Here is a 19,599-nt window from a genome sequence, read left to right on the forward strand (position 1 = left end):
ACAACTTGTCCATAAACTAGTGATACAAGCAGAAAACTGGTAAATCTAAATGTGTACTTCACAATTGAAGTGTATTTTGTAGTATGTATGTATAACTTTTTGCATTTGAGCTTTTGTTTTCGTGTAAATCGATTCTAAAGTTGCAATTTTTAGGATTAATTTGAAAAAAAAATCGGTCATTAGGGGGGTTATTATCAACTGCTTAGTGTCTCTTAAAATGCATTGGAACATAGAACAGACTCTAAAGATTTTTAACCGCATTTTTAGTTTCTTAAAAACAATTGAAAAGAGAAAAGATTGAAAAGTTTTTTGGGTTCTCTATGGTTCACTTGTACCACTAGTTTCCGGACACCGTGTCTGTTGTACGAATCTCAAAAATAAATAACAAAATTAATTTAGATATCAAAAATATCAATTGTTATTATTCGAGTCATTCAAGTAACAATATCATTGACATTATTTATCATACAGCTCACATGAGCTTAATAAATATCACTTAAAATATAAATAATTTACATTAAATTTAACACTATACATATTTATTACAAATCACAATAGAAATTGTTCTACACTTTGGGACGTTCAATTCTTTTTCTTTTTCTTTTCAACCTCGACGATGCCCTGTTCCTCCTGATACAGTCGGATGAGCTTCTCCTGGAGTTCGGAGGAACAGGGAGAGTAGCGACTGTATTCCATGCTGAACTCTCCTTTGCCCTGGGTATTAGATCTAAAATAATCATTTACCAATGAGTAAACAAATAATCTATTTCAACAAAATTTTTCACTAAACAGATAATCTCGAGAAGTATGATTTTGATTCGATGTGTGAAATTGTTTTAACAATTTCGCCGAAAATAAAAATTACCTTACATCGGGCACAAAGACATGCCCGCTATTCAGAGTAGAGCTGGGTCGATCGATCATTTTCACGACCCGGGTTGATCACGACCCACTGGCGATGTGATGATGTGGCCGAAAGTAACAGATCTTTATATTTATACATAGAAAAAATTCCATAGATAGATAGAAATGCCGCTGCTGACCAGCGTGTTGGTGGAAGTCTAAATTACCCGGTTTACTTGTACCCGGATACTTTCGTTTGACGTAGATAGGTTGTAGGTATGGTAGACCTTTTGAATGTACCCGATCTTCCAGTTATGCTAGGTTAGGTTAGGTTAGGTTAGATCGGGCATCTCGAGTCGCGTTTTTGATGGTTAATTGTTAATCTGAAATGGTTCCAGTCACCAAAGACTGATACGGATTACATTACTTTGAGAAACGGGCTGTGGCGGTAAGGTTTATCGGAATACCAATTGATCTGATTCGGATACTAGGTAAACCTTACCATCTCTATTTCTGTCAAGAGAATCAAATGCAAATACGGGATACGGAATAGAGATTAAAATAGGTATACTTATTACCTCAACTCTCCCGAGAAGCCAAACATGTCGTTGAGCGGCACCTCGCAGTACAGGGTGACCCAGCCCTCGTAGCCATCTGTGCCGGTCATGAGGCCCTTGCGTCGGCTCAGCAGCCCCAGCACTGTGCCCTGAAACTCCTCAGGCGTGGTCACCTCCACGCTCATCACAGGCTCCAGAATCTGCCACTGGCCGAGGGCAAACACTGCAACAAACACAGACACGTCTCATTCATATAGTACAGTGACAAAACAGAACTGTTTAACTTTTTCGCCGCTACGCGCATCAATTCATGCGAAAATAATTCGTGCCCCCCACGCTACGCGCATCATATCATGCGTTTCACTTTAGCGGCTTGATACTACGTAAATACGGGACGAATTTAGCAGATAACTGAACCAAAAAATAGTTCAATCCTTTTTCTTACTGACATCTGGCGTTTGCTGGTTAAAATATAATAAATTGTTTACATAAAACATTGTGAAAGCGATGATTCGTTAAATCTTCATTCAGTCATTTGAATGTCGCGCCGCTGAATCGTTGTGTCATCCATAGTATTTCTTAGGTGATCTAATCTGCTTTGATGGACTTATGCGTCGATGTAAAATATTGACCGATTTCTATTTTGCGAATCTTTTTAAGTAATTTATTTTTCTGTGATACATTAGTTTGTTTGTGAACTTAAGTGACGTGACGTGTTTTAAAAATAGTTATTTTACTCAAGACTTTTTGATTGACTTTCGTTTGTTTGTGAACTTGTGACGTGACGTGTTTTAAAAATAGTTATTTTACTCAAGACTTTTTGATTGACTTTATTTTGTGATTTTATTTCTAAATTTTGTGGACAACCTAAATAGTAATATATCTGTCTATATTTATAGGCTTACCGTTTATATATCAAAATTGAACTCCCTTAAAAATGGCAAACCCCAGTCTTACGGAAGACGAAATTTATGAAACATTTTTAGACATAGACTCTGATTTAGAAATAAGTGAAGATGATCAAGATATACCAATTACTGAAGAAGTTAGTGACAACGAAATAAACGCCCCCGGGACAAGCCAAGATCATGACTCTCGTACACCTAACTTAGACTATACCGTAAATGCAGACTGCTTTTCTTCTTGGACCTCTGGTCCATTTATTCCAATAGTTCATGAATTTGATGATTTTGTGTCAGGTTTTGATCCGTCCACTTTATTTTCTGGTAATTCATCGGAAATTGACTTTTTTGAATACTTCTTGAACAAAGAAATAGTGACAAAAATGGTGATCGAAACTAATCGATATTACATAGCCACCATATCAAAACAAGAACCTTCCCAAAAATCCAGACTTCGTAAATGGGTTGACACATCTGTCGAAGAAATGTACATTTTTTTTGCACTGTTAATGTTAATGACGAGAAACCGACATCTTACTATCGAAGAACACTGGTCCACTGACCCATTGCTCGCTAGTACAATTTTCGGAAAAACCATGTCTAGGGATCGTTACGAAATTATATTGCGAATGTTACACTTCTCAAACCCCGACACACAAATTCCTGGTGACCGACTTTACAAAATTAAAATCCTAACTGACCATACCCGAAAAATGTTCAAAAAAACTTTGATACCTTATGAAAATTTATGCATCGATGAGAGCATAATTGTTTTCAAAGGGCGTTTAATTTTCAAACAATATATACCATCCAAACGTCACCGGTTTGGAATTAAAATGTTTGTATTGTGTGACGTGAAGATGGGTTTTATATTAGACTTCATTATTTATTGTGGCGAAGGGACTGACATAACTGACTCTGAATGTCTCGGAGTTTCGGGGGCTGTAGTAACGACACTACTTCAAGATTATTTAAATAAAGGACATAATCTTTTTATTGATAATTGGTACAGTAGCCCTCAACTATATGATTTTCTCCATACTAACAAAACCAATGCATGTGGTACGGTGCGGAAGACACGAAAAGGCATGGCAAAATTTAATAAACTTAAAAAGGGTGAAATGAAAGCACAACATCGTGGACCTCTGTTGGCTTTAAAGTGGTGCGATAAAAGAGAAGTTCACATGCTAACAACCTTACATGACGACTCCATGGACATGACGGGAAAAGTTGATTGGAAAACTCGTCAACCAATTATGAAACCCAAGTGCGTTCTAGACTATAATAAGTGTATGGGTTCTGTTGACAAAGTGGACTTGATGTTAAGTAGTATTAATTGCCTGCGAAAAACAATTAAGTGGTATAAAAAAGTGGCCTTCCATATTATTGATCTGTATTTATTGAACTCTCATATATCTTTTAAATCAATTACAAATAAAAATGTTAGTTTAGCAGATTTCCAATTAGCCGTAATACGACAATTGTTGCAAAAATATCATGAAACTTCCCGATCTGAGCCTCATTCTCGCTCTTCACACGATTTACCTCTGAGACTAACTGCTAAGGCATTAGCAAAACATATGCCCCACCCAATAAAGGGAAATAATTCTCAAAAACTTCACCGAGCCTGCCGAGTGTGCGCCATTTCTAAAAAAAGGAAAATGTCCCAGTATAAATGCCCAGAGTGTGATGTGACATTGTGTGTGTGGCCATGTTTTAGAAACTACCATGAAAAACAAAACTTATAAATATTTCTCCTCGTGTTAACTTTTTATTAAAACTTTATTTGTTAGTAGATATAATAATAAAAATAATTGTGTTTTGATGATATCGGCGCAGTGGTCCAAATCCCATCAGACCGGGTAAGTAAATACTATAAACAATATAGCAGTGTGCATGCGATGGCGACAGTTCTTGTTGATTTCTTGTGATGGGTCACTGTTTATAATATTATATCTGTATCTTGCGGTTTATTGTTTATTTATGTGTTTCAACAAACTTCAAGAGCATTAATAAAGCTTTTAAGATAAGCAAATCATAAATCTGTCTAGAAATAAGAGATTTATAGCTGTTTCAAGTGGTAGGTTTTGATTTTCAAAGTGAGTACCGCGTACGAGTGTAATTTTCGGTATATTTGATCGCGGTGAAAAGGTTAAAAAAGGAACAAACAACAAAGTTAACCTAACTTCTTCTGTTTTATCACTGTTCTATTCTGTCATAGTTTTGTTGTGACACTGTTCTGTCTTGTCATTGCTGAGTTAAAGGTATATACATAAAAATAACCAAATTCACCAGACTAATTTTGAAGTAACTATTATGTATGAGGAGGTCAATAAACAAGTATCAGCGCACATGCATCATTGCTACGTTTATAGAGAGCTGAACCGAATACATCGAACTCAAGAAGCCAATGTCTATAGTATTAAAACGTTAAGATTTGTTGTTTATTAACGTTAACGGTCGAGTTCAACAGAGGGAGATGGATATAAGACTAAATTCTATGACACAGTAGAGGAGTCTCTGAGTGAACACTCGTCATTGGCAATAGTGGGATGGAGGATTTTTACTACATAAGGCGTAATTTCAGCTTTCTATCACGGTACTGACGTCAGCCTAGAGTAATGCAATGATCCTCGACGGCAAAAACCTTGAAATTAACCTCTTCACTCTGAAATGCATTACCATCCTTGACGGCCCCCTGTGCCGCCTGGTAGAAGGCGTGCTCGCTGGAGTCCACGATGTGGTGGGCGCCGTCCTGCAGCCGGAAGCAGATGCCCGCCAGCTTGTGGCCGGACAGCAGCCCCTTCTCACACATGGCCAGGAATCCCTTCTCCACTCCCGGCACAAAGGGTTTGGGTACGTTGGTACCCATGGTCTCGTCACGGAACTCCACAACTAAAATATAAACAATCCGTTAATACATTGTTCAGTTTTAACCCTTAAATGCATACTGTTGCAAAACTGCAACATACCGTTCAAACCACCTTTAACTCTTTGGTGTATACTTAATACATGCCGTTTTAGAATTATCAAGTTCACGGTAATATATTTTATCGAGTGGCATCACCATTTTTTTCAAAATTTTTTGTCAAATGTCACTTTTTCTTTAACAAAGTGAAGATTCTCAAAAATTGGTTGGAGGTTAGAATTACAGTTTTGTTTTGCTGTTATTATTTTGATTTTCTTAGCTAAGTAGATACAATAATACAATACTTATATGTAATAACTCGTATTTTTCCGGTACACTTATTAGTTTTGAGAAATTTTTTTAGGTTTTTTATTTTTTTTTCATACGTAAATTGTTCATATTAATTTTTATTAAATACATGGTGTTGTAAACCTGCAACAATTTTTTTTGAATCAAATATCATTAAAAAATTACAAAAAAATAAAATTCTTTATATTTCCTTGCATATGCATGTAAATATCTACAAAATATTTTTTTTTCCAGAAAAATTAATAAATCATGCATTTAAGGGTTAAACATATCAATAAGCGTTTTTGTGATACATATTCGAGATTGAATGATCTTTTTTAAATTTAATTGATCAAAACATTTAAAATTCTTGATGTCCGACGCTACATTTTCGCAGCGTGCTTGTTTTTTTTTGCAAAATTATGTTTTTGTGAATTGTACCAGACAATGCATATATTTAAAAAAAGATTATATACAGGTTGTCCGGGGGTAAAGTGCACTAACTTTGGGGGATGATTCTACATGATAGTACAAGTAAAAAAGATAAATAACTCGAAATTCCAACATTTTAAGGTAGTTTTTAGGTAAAAAGTTTTTAGAGAAAATAAATACATATTCGTCTATGGAAAAAGAAATTGTATGGGAAGATAAATAAAATAAAAATGTAGAATCACCTCCCGAAGTTATAGCACTTTACTCCCGGATACCGTGTAATCTACCATAAGTAGTTTCCCCAGAATAGCTTGTTATATTCAGAGTAATGATTTTTAAATAGCATTCTTTAGGATACGCTGGCAAACAAGAGGTTAAAAAATCAAACCTGTTAAATTAATGAAACCAACCCAATTAATGAAAACAACCAAACCAATGCAATTTTATGTAATTTAAAAAAATTATTTATGGACTCGTTGGCCTAGATCCAGTTGAAAAATCACAGGAAGCCACAAGGATAGTAATAGACAATTAAATCAAAATTACGTATGTAAATGCATTATTTGCAGCCAAGATGGTCAGCAAATTTGTTAAACCTATTTTTTTATGATGTAAACATCCACTTATATTATATACATTTAGATTTTTGAAATTATTTTTGATAAGCGACCAAATTAGTTTGGGAAAGTCACAGTATCGATCTATATCAATTCTCCAAAACTATGTTTTATTTCAACAAGAATACAAATTCTGTGTATGTTATAAGACGTGGATGTGTATGTACCTGTGTTTAGGTGCATGGGGAGGGGCTCCAGAACCCCAATGACCTTGGCGTATTGACCCGCTCCTCCAGATTGCTTCTTGTGTTGATAGTTAAATTCGCAAGGCTTCAAAAGCGACTCTCTGAAAAAAAATAAATTTTGAAATTGTCAAATTACAAAAAAATTGGATCAGATTAATAAACTCAATAGTGGAAGAAATAGAATCATACTCAAGAATCGTACTCAATAGTAGAAGTGGGTAGACAGACTGAGTTAAAATCGTGGTGAGTGACTTACTCCCTTTTTAAAATAAAGTTACGCTTAGTGAAAAAATCAGCAATGGACAAATATGGACGGGACAAAATGTTCCATCAACAAACAGATTTGGCCAGGAAAATATTCTGCAGGGACAGATATGGGCAGGCTGTACGCATGTATACAGTGAAGAAGGAATGCATTACCTGTAGGCCACCTTGGGTTTGCCCAGGATGATGGGGCAGTTGTACTCCCTCTCCATCCGCTGGGCATAGATCTCCAGGTGCAGCTCTCCCATCCCAGACACGATGGTCTCCTTGTTGTCGTTGTCATACTGGAACCTGAAGGTCGGGTCTTCCTTGGTGAATCTGAAAACATACAAAACTACAACTGACGGTCAGAGCTTCCTCAGTGAATCTTCAAATACATAAAGGTTGGAACTTCGTTATTGAATCATCAAATATACATATGTATATTGGTGAATATTTAACAGATTACCATGGGGTTCTTCAAAATTACCGTGGATTTAATAACAGATTATCGTGGAGTCCTTCGGAATATCAAGTTTTCGTTGATGAATCTCCGACGGAATACAATAGAGCGCTTCGGAATATGTATCAAGTTTTCGTTGATGAATCTCCGACGGAATACAATAGAGCGCTTTGGAATATGTATCAAGTTTTCATTGATGAATCTTCAAAGGAATATGATAGAGTTCTTCAGAATGGTTCCATGATAACTCAACACAGTGACTATTCAACACACCTTTAAAAAGTGATATAAAATCATTAAAAACGATGAGAAAAAATAAAATTTAAACCTAACCTAACCTAACCTACTTAACCCAGTTAATAAAGTTTTTGTTTCATCACTTTCCATAACTTTATACATAAACTTTTTAAAGATGTGATGAATTATCATTTTGATGATTTATCCCGTCACCCTTCAGAATATGTCAAGTTTTCGTTGATGAATCTTCAAAGGAATATCATGGAGTTCTTCAGAATATATCAAGATTTTGTTGATGTATCCCCAACGAACCAAGGACTTCTTCGGAATATGTATTAAGTTTTCATTGATGAATCGGCAACGGAATACCATGTAGTACTACAGAATATGTATCAATATTTCTTTGGTGAACCTCTAACAAAATAACACAGATTTCTACGAAATGTTCACATTTTCTTTGTGAATCTCTGAGTTCTTAGGAATATCAAGGTTTTGATGATTAATCACCAATTTAACACCATGGAGTTCTACAAAACATTTTCCTTGGAGAATCTTCGAGTTCTTAGGAATATCAAGGTTTTGATGATTAATCACCAATTTAACACCATGGAGTTCTACAAAACATTTTCCTTGGTGAATTTTCGAGTTCTTAGGAATATCAAGGTTTTGATGATTAATCACCAATTTAACACCATGGAGTTCTACAAAACATTTTCCTTGGAGAATCTTCGAGTTCTTAGGAATATCAAGGTTTTGATGATTAATCACCAATTTAACACCATGGAGTTCTACAAAACATTTTCCTTGGTGAATCTTCGAGTTCTTAGGAATATCAAGGTTTTGATGATTAATCACCAATTTAACACCATGGAGTTCTACAAAACATTTTCCTTGGAGAATCTTCGAGTTCTTAGGAATATCAAGGTTTTGATGATTAATCACCAATTTAACACCATGGAGTTCTACAAAACATTTTCCTTGGTGAATCTTCGAGTTCTTAGGAATATCAAGGTTTTGATGATTAATCACCAATTTAACACCATGGAGTTCTACAAAACATTTTCCTTGGAGAATCTTCGAGTTCTTAGGAATATCAAGGTTTTGATGATTAATCACCAATTTAACACCATGGAGTTCTACAAAACATTTTCCTTGGAGAATCTTCGAGTTCTTAGGAATATCAAGGTTTTGATGATTAATCACCAATTTAACACCATGGAGTTCTACAAAACATTTTCCTTGGTGAATCTTCGAGTTCTTAGGAATATCAAGGTTTTGATGATTAATCACCAATTTAACACCATGGAGTTCTACAAAACATTTTCCTTGGAGAATCTTCGAGTTCTTAGGAATATCAAGGTTTTGATGATTAATCACCAATTTAACACCATGGAGTTCTACAAAACATTTTCCTTGGAGAATCTTCGAGTTCTTAGGAATATCAAGGTTTTGATGATTAATCACCAATTTAACACCATGGAGTTCTACAAAACATTTTCCTTGGTGAATCTTCGAGTTCTTAGGAATATCAAGGTTTTGATGATTAATCACCAATTTAACACCATGGAGTTGTACAAAACATTTTCCTTGGTGAATCTCCAACGGAATACCACAGAGGTCTTTGGAATATCAAGGTTTCCTTGTATTGTTTTGTTCTAATGTATGTACATAATTAAGTTTACTAACCTGGCCACCGCCTTAGACAAGTTGTCCCTGTGCTTGGTGTTGACCGGCTTGATGGACATGGACACAACGGGATCAGGCACGTAGATGGACTCCATGGACAGCTGCATCTTGGGGTTGGTCACAAAGGTGTCTCCGCTGGCGCACTCCACCCCAAACAGAGCAAAGATATCACCGGCCAGGACCTCGTTCACCTCCTCCATGTTGTTGGAGTGCAGGCGTACCAATCGTGATATCCTCACCTGAAATTCAAAGCCGAATCAATTTAGAAACTGTTTTGAGTCATTTAAATCAATGTGCCCTGTACTGTATCTAATTATAAATAAAACCACACTAATCCAGAACAGTATAAAACTCAACATGCTAGTTAACTTAAATGAATGAAAAATTTGCTCATCTCCTGAGTTAATTTATTTATTTAATAAATAAAATTTAAATCTTTTTTCTTTGTTTCTTTATGGTGGCATTTTACCAGTGCGCGGTACTGTAAGGGAATGTGTGTCTAAATATAGGGTTTTCCAATAAGAGGTGTTATGTGTATTTAATTCCGGCCATAAAATGATTTGGAAAAGTTTCCGGACCGTGTTATCTCTCGTAGAGGTGATCACAATTGGCCACCGAGATCTTGTGATTTAACACCTTGCGACTTCTTCCTTTGGGGCCACGTGAAAGAGAAGGTCTACGCCAACAGCCCAGCGTCGATTCAAGACCTCAAAGATGGAATTCGTGAGGCTATCGAGGACATAAGGCAGCCACTTTGCGATTTGGTTATGGAAAATTTCATGAAAAGGATATGGTCCTGTAGGCGTGGTCGTGGTGGTCATTTGAATGATGTTATTTTTCACTATTAACGGCATACCTTCCTCTTTATAATGAAATAAACATTCGATCATTTATATTAAAAAATGGCATTTTTCATTGAATATCAAAATAACACTTCTTATTGGAAAACCCGTTATATGAAAGAGACAACCAAGTACGAATGAGTCAACACGATAGAGAAAATGCGATAAAAGCATATGACTGCTGAGTTCCACGTCTTTACCACATTTCCTTCCGAGATTGTAATTTATATTGTAGCACGAATAATAACAGTTTATAATCTACCCACCAGATTAATTATTACTAACTTCCAAAAAGAAAATTTACTTGGCGATCGATCGCCATATTCTAAAACCACATTGTGAGAGCATATTCGTGAAGTCTAAATCAGTATAGTCGGTATAAGGGTACGTATACATTTGTGAACCGTACCACGAATTACGGGAAAGGAACGAATCAACTGCAAGCGGCGTTTCGCGCCATTTGCGGTTGCTTCGTTTCTTTGCCATAAGTTGAGGTTTAGTTCGGCTCGCAGATGTATACGTAGCATACTATATAACATATTATGAACACATCAAAATATGTACTAATAATAAGACTTACTTTTTTCCCAGTTCTGACATTGTAAATATATTCTCCCTTCTTGAGCATTCCTTGGTAACACCGCATGTAAGTGAGTTGTCCATAGCTGCCGAGTTCCAGCTTGAACGCAAGCGACACAAACGGATGCTCGCCGTTTCTCTGCGAGTTGAGGTATATAGTCTCGGCCTCTCCCTTCTTCTCCCCCTGGATGGCTTCGTTCACAACCTCGCCGGGGTGGGGCAAGTAGTCCAGGACCGAGTCCAGCAAGGGCTGCACTCCCTTGTTTTTTAGAGCTGTTCCCACCAGCACCGGGGTGAAGAGGCGCTTCAGGCATGAGCGCCTTATAGCAGCCTTCAGGTCAGCTGTGGTTATAGGTTTGTCATCGAGGAAGATTTCTCCTGTTGAGTTTAATACCATTTTTAATTTATCAGAACATCAGTGATACAGTAGTGATATTAAAAATCTATTTCTAAAATAACTAAAAATTTCTAAATGAATCCATTTTAATCTCCAGTGGTGAACAACACTGAAACTATTTTCAAAATAAATAAAGCAATTTAACTATGTAATTTGTTTTTAGTAAATATACCTAAGAATTTTGATGAATTTTACAAATAATGGCTTCCTTGAATCAAGAGGTGGCGAGTTCTAACCTCGGCATGCACAAATAAATTTTATTCAATTAACTTGTGTCATTTTGCAATAATTTATACATTTAAAATAACTTATATGTATATGGTATATTTTCCGTACATTCGAGAGTGGAAGATCGCTTTGTGAAAGTATCACCCCGATGGAAGACAACCATTCAGAAATTTTGCTTGAAATGGCTTTAGGTAGAATATGGGTAAGAGGACGGTTGGGAAGTTCCCGGCTATTCAGATATAGTCATTAAGTACGACTAAAGCCAATTCAAGCAACATTTCAATTCTGAATGGCGATCTTTCACCACGGCGATACAGAAAGCATCTAATACTCGAGCGTTCAGCTTACCGAATTTATCGTCAACGTTGGACAGTTGCTCAATGAGCTCCTGGCGGTAGCGCGCGCTCTCGGCCTTCATCTCATTGGGGATCTCCCCTTTGGTGATGATCTCCCCATAGTCCCCCTCGAAGAAGAGCGCCTCGTTGGCCACCAGGTCCACTAGCCCACGGCACTCCTTCGCCAAGCCGATGGGCAGTTGCAGGAAGCATGCGTTGTGCTGTAACTTCGCCTTCAACTGCGATATCACCCTGCCAAGTTGATTTGTAACTAGTTAATACAAAAAAGACCGGAACACCCGAGGAAGTCATGGCACGATCAAACTAATCAAATACTTGAGTCAGGCCATTTCAAGAGTCAGAATAACAGAAGAGTATGTATTGGACAATGTATGTAATAGTAAGGGTAGTAGTAAGACTTCGAAGGAAAGAGAGGAAAAAGGGAGTTGACAATATCAATAGGAATATGGAATACTAGTCCCAAAGCTGCTTCACTATTAAACTTCGGTCATTCGGCCTTAGAATGTTGGAGGTCAAACTGGACTAATTGGAGGTAAAAAAGTGGAAACAATTTCACTTAGAGTCTCAAATAATAATACATAAATGGGGATAGTCTGAATTCCCAACAAATCAGTTCCAATTTTTAAAATGGAAAATAAAATAATTTTCTGTTAAAAATATTAAATTACAGGTAGGAACTTTATCGCTTGTCTGGATACTCCAAACAATCACAAAAGTTCTAAATATCATTGAACCGAAGTTACCGACAGCACAACAGAAATTAGTATTTTCAATTGGCGGTGTATTACCGCATGGAATTAGGAATAATTTAGTTGTACCTCTTGGGATCAGCCCCCATCCTGTCCAGTTTGTTGATGAAGGCCAGACACGGCACATTGTAGCGCTTCATCTGGCGGTTGACCGTAAGCGTCTGGCTCTGCACCCCTCCGACTGCGCACAGCACCAGAATGGCACCGTCCAGAACCCTCAGAGCTCGCTCCACCTAGTGGCACAAACAGCATTTAGAATATATAAAAATTTATATCAATTTGGGAGGCGGGTTTGGGTTTAAAACAAAAATTTACATGTTTATATAGATTAACAGCACAGCTACAGTAACAGCTGTTTCGGCATTCAAAGCAATTATCATACTGTTAAACAGTGTTTGTATTCCGCTATCATGTAAATCTTCATAAGTATTTTATTTTATTTGTCCCATATTATGTAATCATGTAATGGCTGGTAATTTGGAAAGCTCGAATCAGACTACGCTGGTGTGGTTGGATATCATTTGCATGTTATGACAGCTACGTGATACATACTTACATATCTACACATACTTTTAACAGAATAAGATGAGAAATAATTTTTGCTGATTGGCGGCTTGCGATAGGAAATAACAATTTGCAAAACGATTTTCTTGGCTAAAATGTTGAAAAGTGAGGTTAGCTCAAGTTTTGAAATAGTGCCTATTTATATCACAATTAAAAGTGAGGATAACTTGAATTTTTGAAATAGTGCTTATTCATATCACAATTAAAAGTGAGGTTAACTCAGATTTTGAAATAATGGTTGTTTATATCATAATTAAAAGTGAGGTTAACTTGAATTTTGAAATAGTGCTTGTTTATATCACAATTAAAAGTGATGTTAGCTCAAGTTTTGAAATAGTGCTTATTTATATCACAATTAAAAGTGAGGTTAACTTGAATTTTGAAATAGTGCTTTTTCATATCACAATTAAAAGTGAAGTTAACTCAAATTTTGAAATAGTGCTTGTTTATATCACAATTAAAAGTGATGTTAGCTCAAGTTTTGAAATAGTGCTTATTTATATCACAATTAAAAGTGAGGTTAACTTGAATTTTGAAATAGTGCTTTTTCATATCACAATTAAAAGTGAAGTTAACTCAAATTTTGAAATAGTGCTTGTTTATATCACAATTAAAAGTGAGGTTAACTTGAATTTTGAAATAGTGCTTATTCATATCACAATTAAAAGTGAGGTTAACTCAAATTTTGAAATGGTGCTTACTCGTATCACAATTAAAAGTGAGGATAACTCAAATTTTGAAATAGTGCTTGTTTATATCACAATTAAAAGTGATGTTAGCTCAAGTTTTGAAAAAGTGCTTATTTATATCACAATTAAAAGTGAGGTTAACTTGAATTTTGAAATAGTGCTTTTTCATATCACAATTAAAAGTGAAGTTAACTCAAATTTTGAAATAGTGCTTGTTTATATCACAATTAAAAGTGAGGTTAACTTGAATTTTGAAATAGTGTTTATTCATATCACAATTAAAAGTGAAGTTAACTTGAATTTTGAAATAGTGCTAATTTATATCACAAAAAAAGCTTTGAATTCAAATTAGACTATACTTGCGGTTACAAAAGATTTCAGGGGCATCACATAGCCTGATAAAACAAAATGTTTATTGCAAATTTGAGAGTTTTATATTGGTTTATATTTATGTAACTATTCTTCACATAGAAACCTATTTTCAGACGTTCTCGGGGAACATAAAGCTACAATACAGCATTGAGACATTTTAATTACTATTACAGTTAAACTTTTGTAAAAAAAAATACTTTCGCCATTGCATGGAATAAAGGCTGGTATGATATCCAACTAAACTAGCGAAAACATCTGATTCGAGCGTTTCAAATTACCTGCCATTCATTTATATGTACACTTTTATATGGCATATGGAGAAATGATCCTGTGACCTCATGCTAACTTCCTGTTTAAATTTTAGTCATTCAGAATATATCGAGAAGACATGTTTTTTTCCAAATAGATATTATTACATAATGCAACAATATAACTATGCCAGTATCAATAGCAGTATATGTACGAAGACGTGTTCCGCCGTCCGCATAAAACATTTATTTTTGACTGATATTTTGTTAGAAACTATTTCAATTCATTCATTAAAGGCCCGCAGTCCCATTTTTAGCAGAAAAACGAATAATTTGATCAGATTTTGAATAAATTAACAGTATTTCATATCAGTAAGTTTTCTCCATGTATTGCACTCACCGCTCTGTTCAGCTAAATTAAACAAACATTATTATTATTATTATTATTTCTAGTACATAAGTATATGCCTACTTATATTTGAGTCTGGAGATATTCACGATAAACTGTATACATTTAATATACATTTTATACTAAAAATAACTAAATAGTGGTAGATTATTCTTTTGATATTAGTGAAAAAACATGCATGAAACGTTGCTTGAAATGACTTTGGCCATGTTTGGTGACCAGATCTGAATATCCAGGTACTTCCCCACCTTCCGCTTCTCTATTTTCCTCCCCTCCCCATTACCTTCAGCCTCACAACATACCCCAATCGGGGATGTCATAGTCTCACTGGTTCCAGACGGTTGGGAGCAGTTAGGACAGTTTCACATTGAAAAAAAAAATATATATTTAATTACTTCCAATGATTTCAAATAATTTTTTTTTTTGCGAATGTTCCAAAACCAGCAGAAATTTTCAGAGAGGGTGTTTCAACTCCACAACTCCTTTGATAAATAACTTTAAATTTTTCTGAAATCAATTCCTTAGAATTTTAGAACTGTGTTAAAGGAACAGCTGTGGAGTATTACAACATTAATAATTTATTAAAATAGCTATTTGTTCACCTCAACAGTGAAGTCCACATGGCCTGGCGTGTCAATGATGTTGATGTTGTGGTCCTTCCAGATGGTGTAGGTGGCCGCCGACTGGATGGTGATGCCTCGCTGCCGTTCCAGCTCCATGGAGTCCATCGTGGCACCCACGTTGTCCTTGCCTTTCACCTGGAACACCATCCAATCACAGCCAATGCAATGAGAAAGCCATTATAGGTTGCAGGTCAGTATACTTGCCACTTACCTATGAAATCCATAATTTTGCCTTATAAAGTATGCAACTAGTATGCTGTTCCTGCTTTTCACCTGGAATACTATTTGGGGGAGATTCTTATTCTATGAGGTTCTTGGTTTGGGTTAAGTATATAATTTATGCATATTTAGATTGAAACAGAAACTTCAAACGTGGCAGCACATTTCAATGGGAAATTTTTAACTTTGATTGAAATAAAAATGGAACTTTAATGCATCTTTTACCATCTCCCCGATGTAAATCATTGTTTCTTGTAGTATATAAGTTGAAACAAAGTGTTATTAATAATTTGTGCTTATTAAGAAGTAAGTGGAGATAAAAAATTTTACAATATTATGAAAACATAACTAATAAGACATAGTAAAATTGTAGCAAAGGTTTGGCTGAACAACATTCTATAATTATACAAATTACAAATAACTTTGTTTACATCACTTTAACATATATAAACTCTACATGTTTCATGAACAAAGTTCACCTCGTCAGGAGCAAGTATATTCTATAAAAAACATAGTACCAGTTCAGTTCACAGGCATACAAAGAATATAATAATTATGGTACAAGTAAAGAATATATTAAAAAGAGCAAATACATGTATATTATGATGAGAAAACAAGAGTGATGAATAATATCACCTCATGTATGTACTAAAACAATGAATAAATAATATCACCTCGGGCATGGATTAAAACAATGAATAAATAATATCATCTTGCGCATGGATTAAAACAATGAATAAATAATACTACCTCGTGCATGGATTCAATGCGTCCTGTGTAGAAGAGAATTCTTTCTGTCAATGTTGTTTTTCCTGAGTCTATGTGAGCGGAAATCCCAATGTTGCGAATTTTTTCCAGCTCCTTGTGTTCTTTCGAAAGTGAAGATAACCATCTCGTATTATCCTAGAAAATTTTTTAAATACAGTCGAAATTTCATTTTAAGTAACCAAATTTAAATCAATTTATGTTTTAAACCAATATATAATATCTAAGGCTTTTAACCACTCAGAACATTAGAACGTCAAAAGACGTAAATATGATAATAGCGGTCAAGACATTAGAACGTCTTTTCACGTAAACGCGTGAGATTTTACAAAAATCGATTTATTTCCATCACTAGTATACGGATTGCCATGATTTAAAAAACAGAGTATCGATAATGAATAACGCTACGCGTCTGTATTCAAGAATATCTATGGAACGTAGAGGTGCATTATCTAAGCCGATTGGATCTGTCATCTTGTTCGTTCATAATTTATTGCGTTTCTAAATAATTTATTAAAAATATTTTAGTTTAGACGGTTAATATTTTGAGGCGACTAATAGTTTTTAATTATATTTCTTCAATATATAAAGTGTTATTTCTTTATGATACTCAGAAAAAAGTACATTTTTCACGGCTTTGAAATAATGGTCAGCGATTTTTACATATTTTTGACGTTTTCATAAAATGTATATTTAGAAATGCAAATATTTACGTATAACAACACAATACGATAGTGGATTTCATAATTTTTCCAAAACATTTTTTAGAATGAGGCTACGTTTCCCAAAACGTGAGTTATGAAGCTTTTAGCAAAACTCGTAAATAACACAAAAATTTTCACGTTTTGACAGTTCTCAAAGGAACACACAGTAAATAAAAGTCTTTGTTTGAGAGGTTAAGTAATATAATTTTGGTAAACTTGTCGAATTCCGCTGCATGCAAAGGCTCTTTAAAAAACAACACTTGATTTCAACTTAAATATCTAATGCAGACAACTATTTATGTCGGGGGTTTAAGTAAATATGTACAAAATAGGTTTTTAGGATTTAATCTCCGGGTTATTTTAATAAATTGTGCGTATTTCATAACCTTCAAACATAACTTATAATGCTCGTAACGGGAGCCCGTGTCGCGGTACTGTCTTTGCACACGCGCGACACCGTAACACTCTCATGACGATAGACAAATTACTAACCACGCTGAAAAATGAAGTTCAAAAAATACAAACAGTCAAAGACTCGAAAACAAAAACCAACATCGAAAAAATTATTATTGATCTTGATAATAAAGTAAAATCTAAAATGTTAACATTACAACAACAAATAATTCAACTTCAAAACAAAATAATCGAAAAAAACGACCAACTGGTGGGAAATATTGAAAAAATGATGAAAAACGCAACGACACCATCCTATGCCCAGGTATTATCGACAACCAAAGTTACTCCTCAAGAGGAAGAGAAATTCTCGATCATCGAATCATCCACCAAAAATAATGCAAAAGCAGAAGAAATCGAAAAAATAATAAAAAAAGAAATAAAATTAAGCCACATAAAGATAGGAATAAATGATTTGAGGAAAACAAAAGAAGAAAAAATAATAATATCGTGCCCTAAAAAGGAATATGCAAATACCCTAACTGATGAAATAAAAGAACTAAATAACGAATTGGTGGTAAATGAAATTCAAAAGAAGGGACCAAAAATAATAATAAAAGGATTAAAATCCAATTTTACTGAAGACAAAATAGTTTGCGGAATAATTAAACAGAATGAAGGAATTGAAGATATTTACAAGGAAAGTGAAGACAACAAAATCACACTAATAGCAGAGATAAAGAACACAAACATAAATGAAAAGCAGCGCCATTTCACTAACTACATCATGGAAACTAGTGGCAAAATGCGAAAAAATCTTTTAGCACTCGGTAAACTAAATATACAGTTCCAACGAGTAAAAATTGAGGACTGCAACCCTCAATGTTTCCATTGCTGCATGTTCATGCATGCGGCTAAAAGATGCCTACATCAAACCAGCTCTCCAATTTGCCCACATCCTCTCAAAATGTCCGGAAAGAGAAAAAACAATCCCAGCATGTGTAGACGGCACCAAACAAAACACTAAATATGGAGAAAAAAACACCACAGACCACATAGCCAACAGTACTTTGTGCAACTATCGAAAAAAGATGTTGAAAATAGCGAGGGGTTGCATCGACTACGATTATAATGATGTATACTATTAATTACAATCCAAACGAAAACCAAAATAATACCGATAATATTTTAAAAAAATACTTCGAAAAGCCCGCCCGCAAAGTGTTAATTTCATTACGCGGTGATAATATACACCCAGTATATTCATGTGCTACCAACACAACAGTGACAAAATATGGCGGCGGACTGTCCGAATATGGTCATAATATCAGATCGCGAAGTGCAATTTTATTAAACTTTGATAGGCTGTATCTCCCTCAATTTATTCTTTCGCGCCTTAATTCTTTTTTTAATGAGTTTCTACACACTTTTCTCATCTAGAAAGTGCATTTTTATTCAATTCCCAGAGTTTGGCGTAATCTGCATTCCTCCCCAGTATTTTATTTTTGCCATATATTATGTTTATTACTGTAACAATGTTATAATTTAAACAATAAAAAACCTTGATTGAGAAAAAAATAGAACTTTAATGCATCTTTTACCATCTCCGACCACATAATTTTTTTTATTTCTTGTAGTAATTATGTTGAAACCAAGTGCAGTTTCTAATTTTTTTCGTATTAAGCGTGCAGCGGAATTCGACAAGATTAATATCATTTTTAGTTGAATGTTCACTCAATAATGTGTACTTTTCGATGGAATATTAAAATCAACGACAGAACTTCGGTAGATATTACTACGAATAAATATATATTATTGGTACTAACCTTTCCCCTAAATGGATTTGATAATAAGGCTTTGTGTATACTTCTTTTTAGTATATATGAGAGAGTCATTTTGTATTTGGTATTTTTTCGGTAAAGGATATGACTCCAGACGAAGCAGAACTAACGTTGAAATCTGAAGGATTTTAGGTTAAAAACTCAGAGTTGAATGTGACATAAGACATAAGAGTATTTTTTCTATGGAAAGCGAAATCTACATAGAAAAAGTCTTAGAAATACTGCCTAGTGCCTACTCCAAATAAACACAAAATATTTAT

The 19,599-nt window shown here is 34.8% G+C and overlaps 1 protein-coding gene across 1 annotated transcript; it reads right to left on the reverse strand.

Moving 5' to 3' along the window:
- Positions 1-390: 390 nt before the first annotated feature.
- mEFG1 (mitochondrial translation elongation factor G 1) lies at positions 391-19,491 on the reverse strand. Its single transcript, XM_089651285.1, has 12 exons — positions 19,325-19,491; positions 16,387-16,539; positions 15,397-15,552; positions 12,582-12,745; positions 11,756-11,994; positions 10,784-11,160; positions 9,362-9,600; positions 7,153-7,314; positions 6,715-6,833; positions 4,985-5,197; positions 1,422-1,623; positions 391-727 (listed from the first exon to the last, which is right to left on the reverse strand). Exons 1-12 carry the CDS (start codon positions 19,391-19,393, stop codon positions 583-585), a joined length of 2,238 nt encoding a protein of 745 aa, XP_089507411.1. The 5' UTR covers positions 19,394-19,491; the 3' UTR covers positions 391-582.
- Between the last annotated feature and the right edge of the window lie 108 nt (positions 19,492-19,599).

This window comes from Hesperophylax consimilis, chromosome 4, assembly GCF_061612785.1.
Source record: "Hesperophylax consimilis isolate HC1 chromosome 4, BYU_Hcon_1.0, whole genome shotgun sequence".
In the NCBI taxonomy this organism is placed as follows: Eukaryota; Metazoa; Arthropoda; class Insecta; order Trichoptera; family Limnephilidae; genus Hesperophylax; species Hesperophylax consimilis.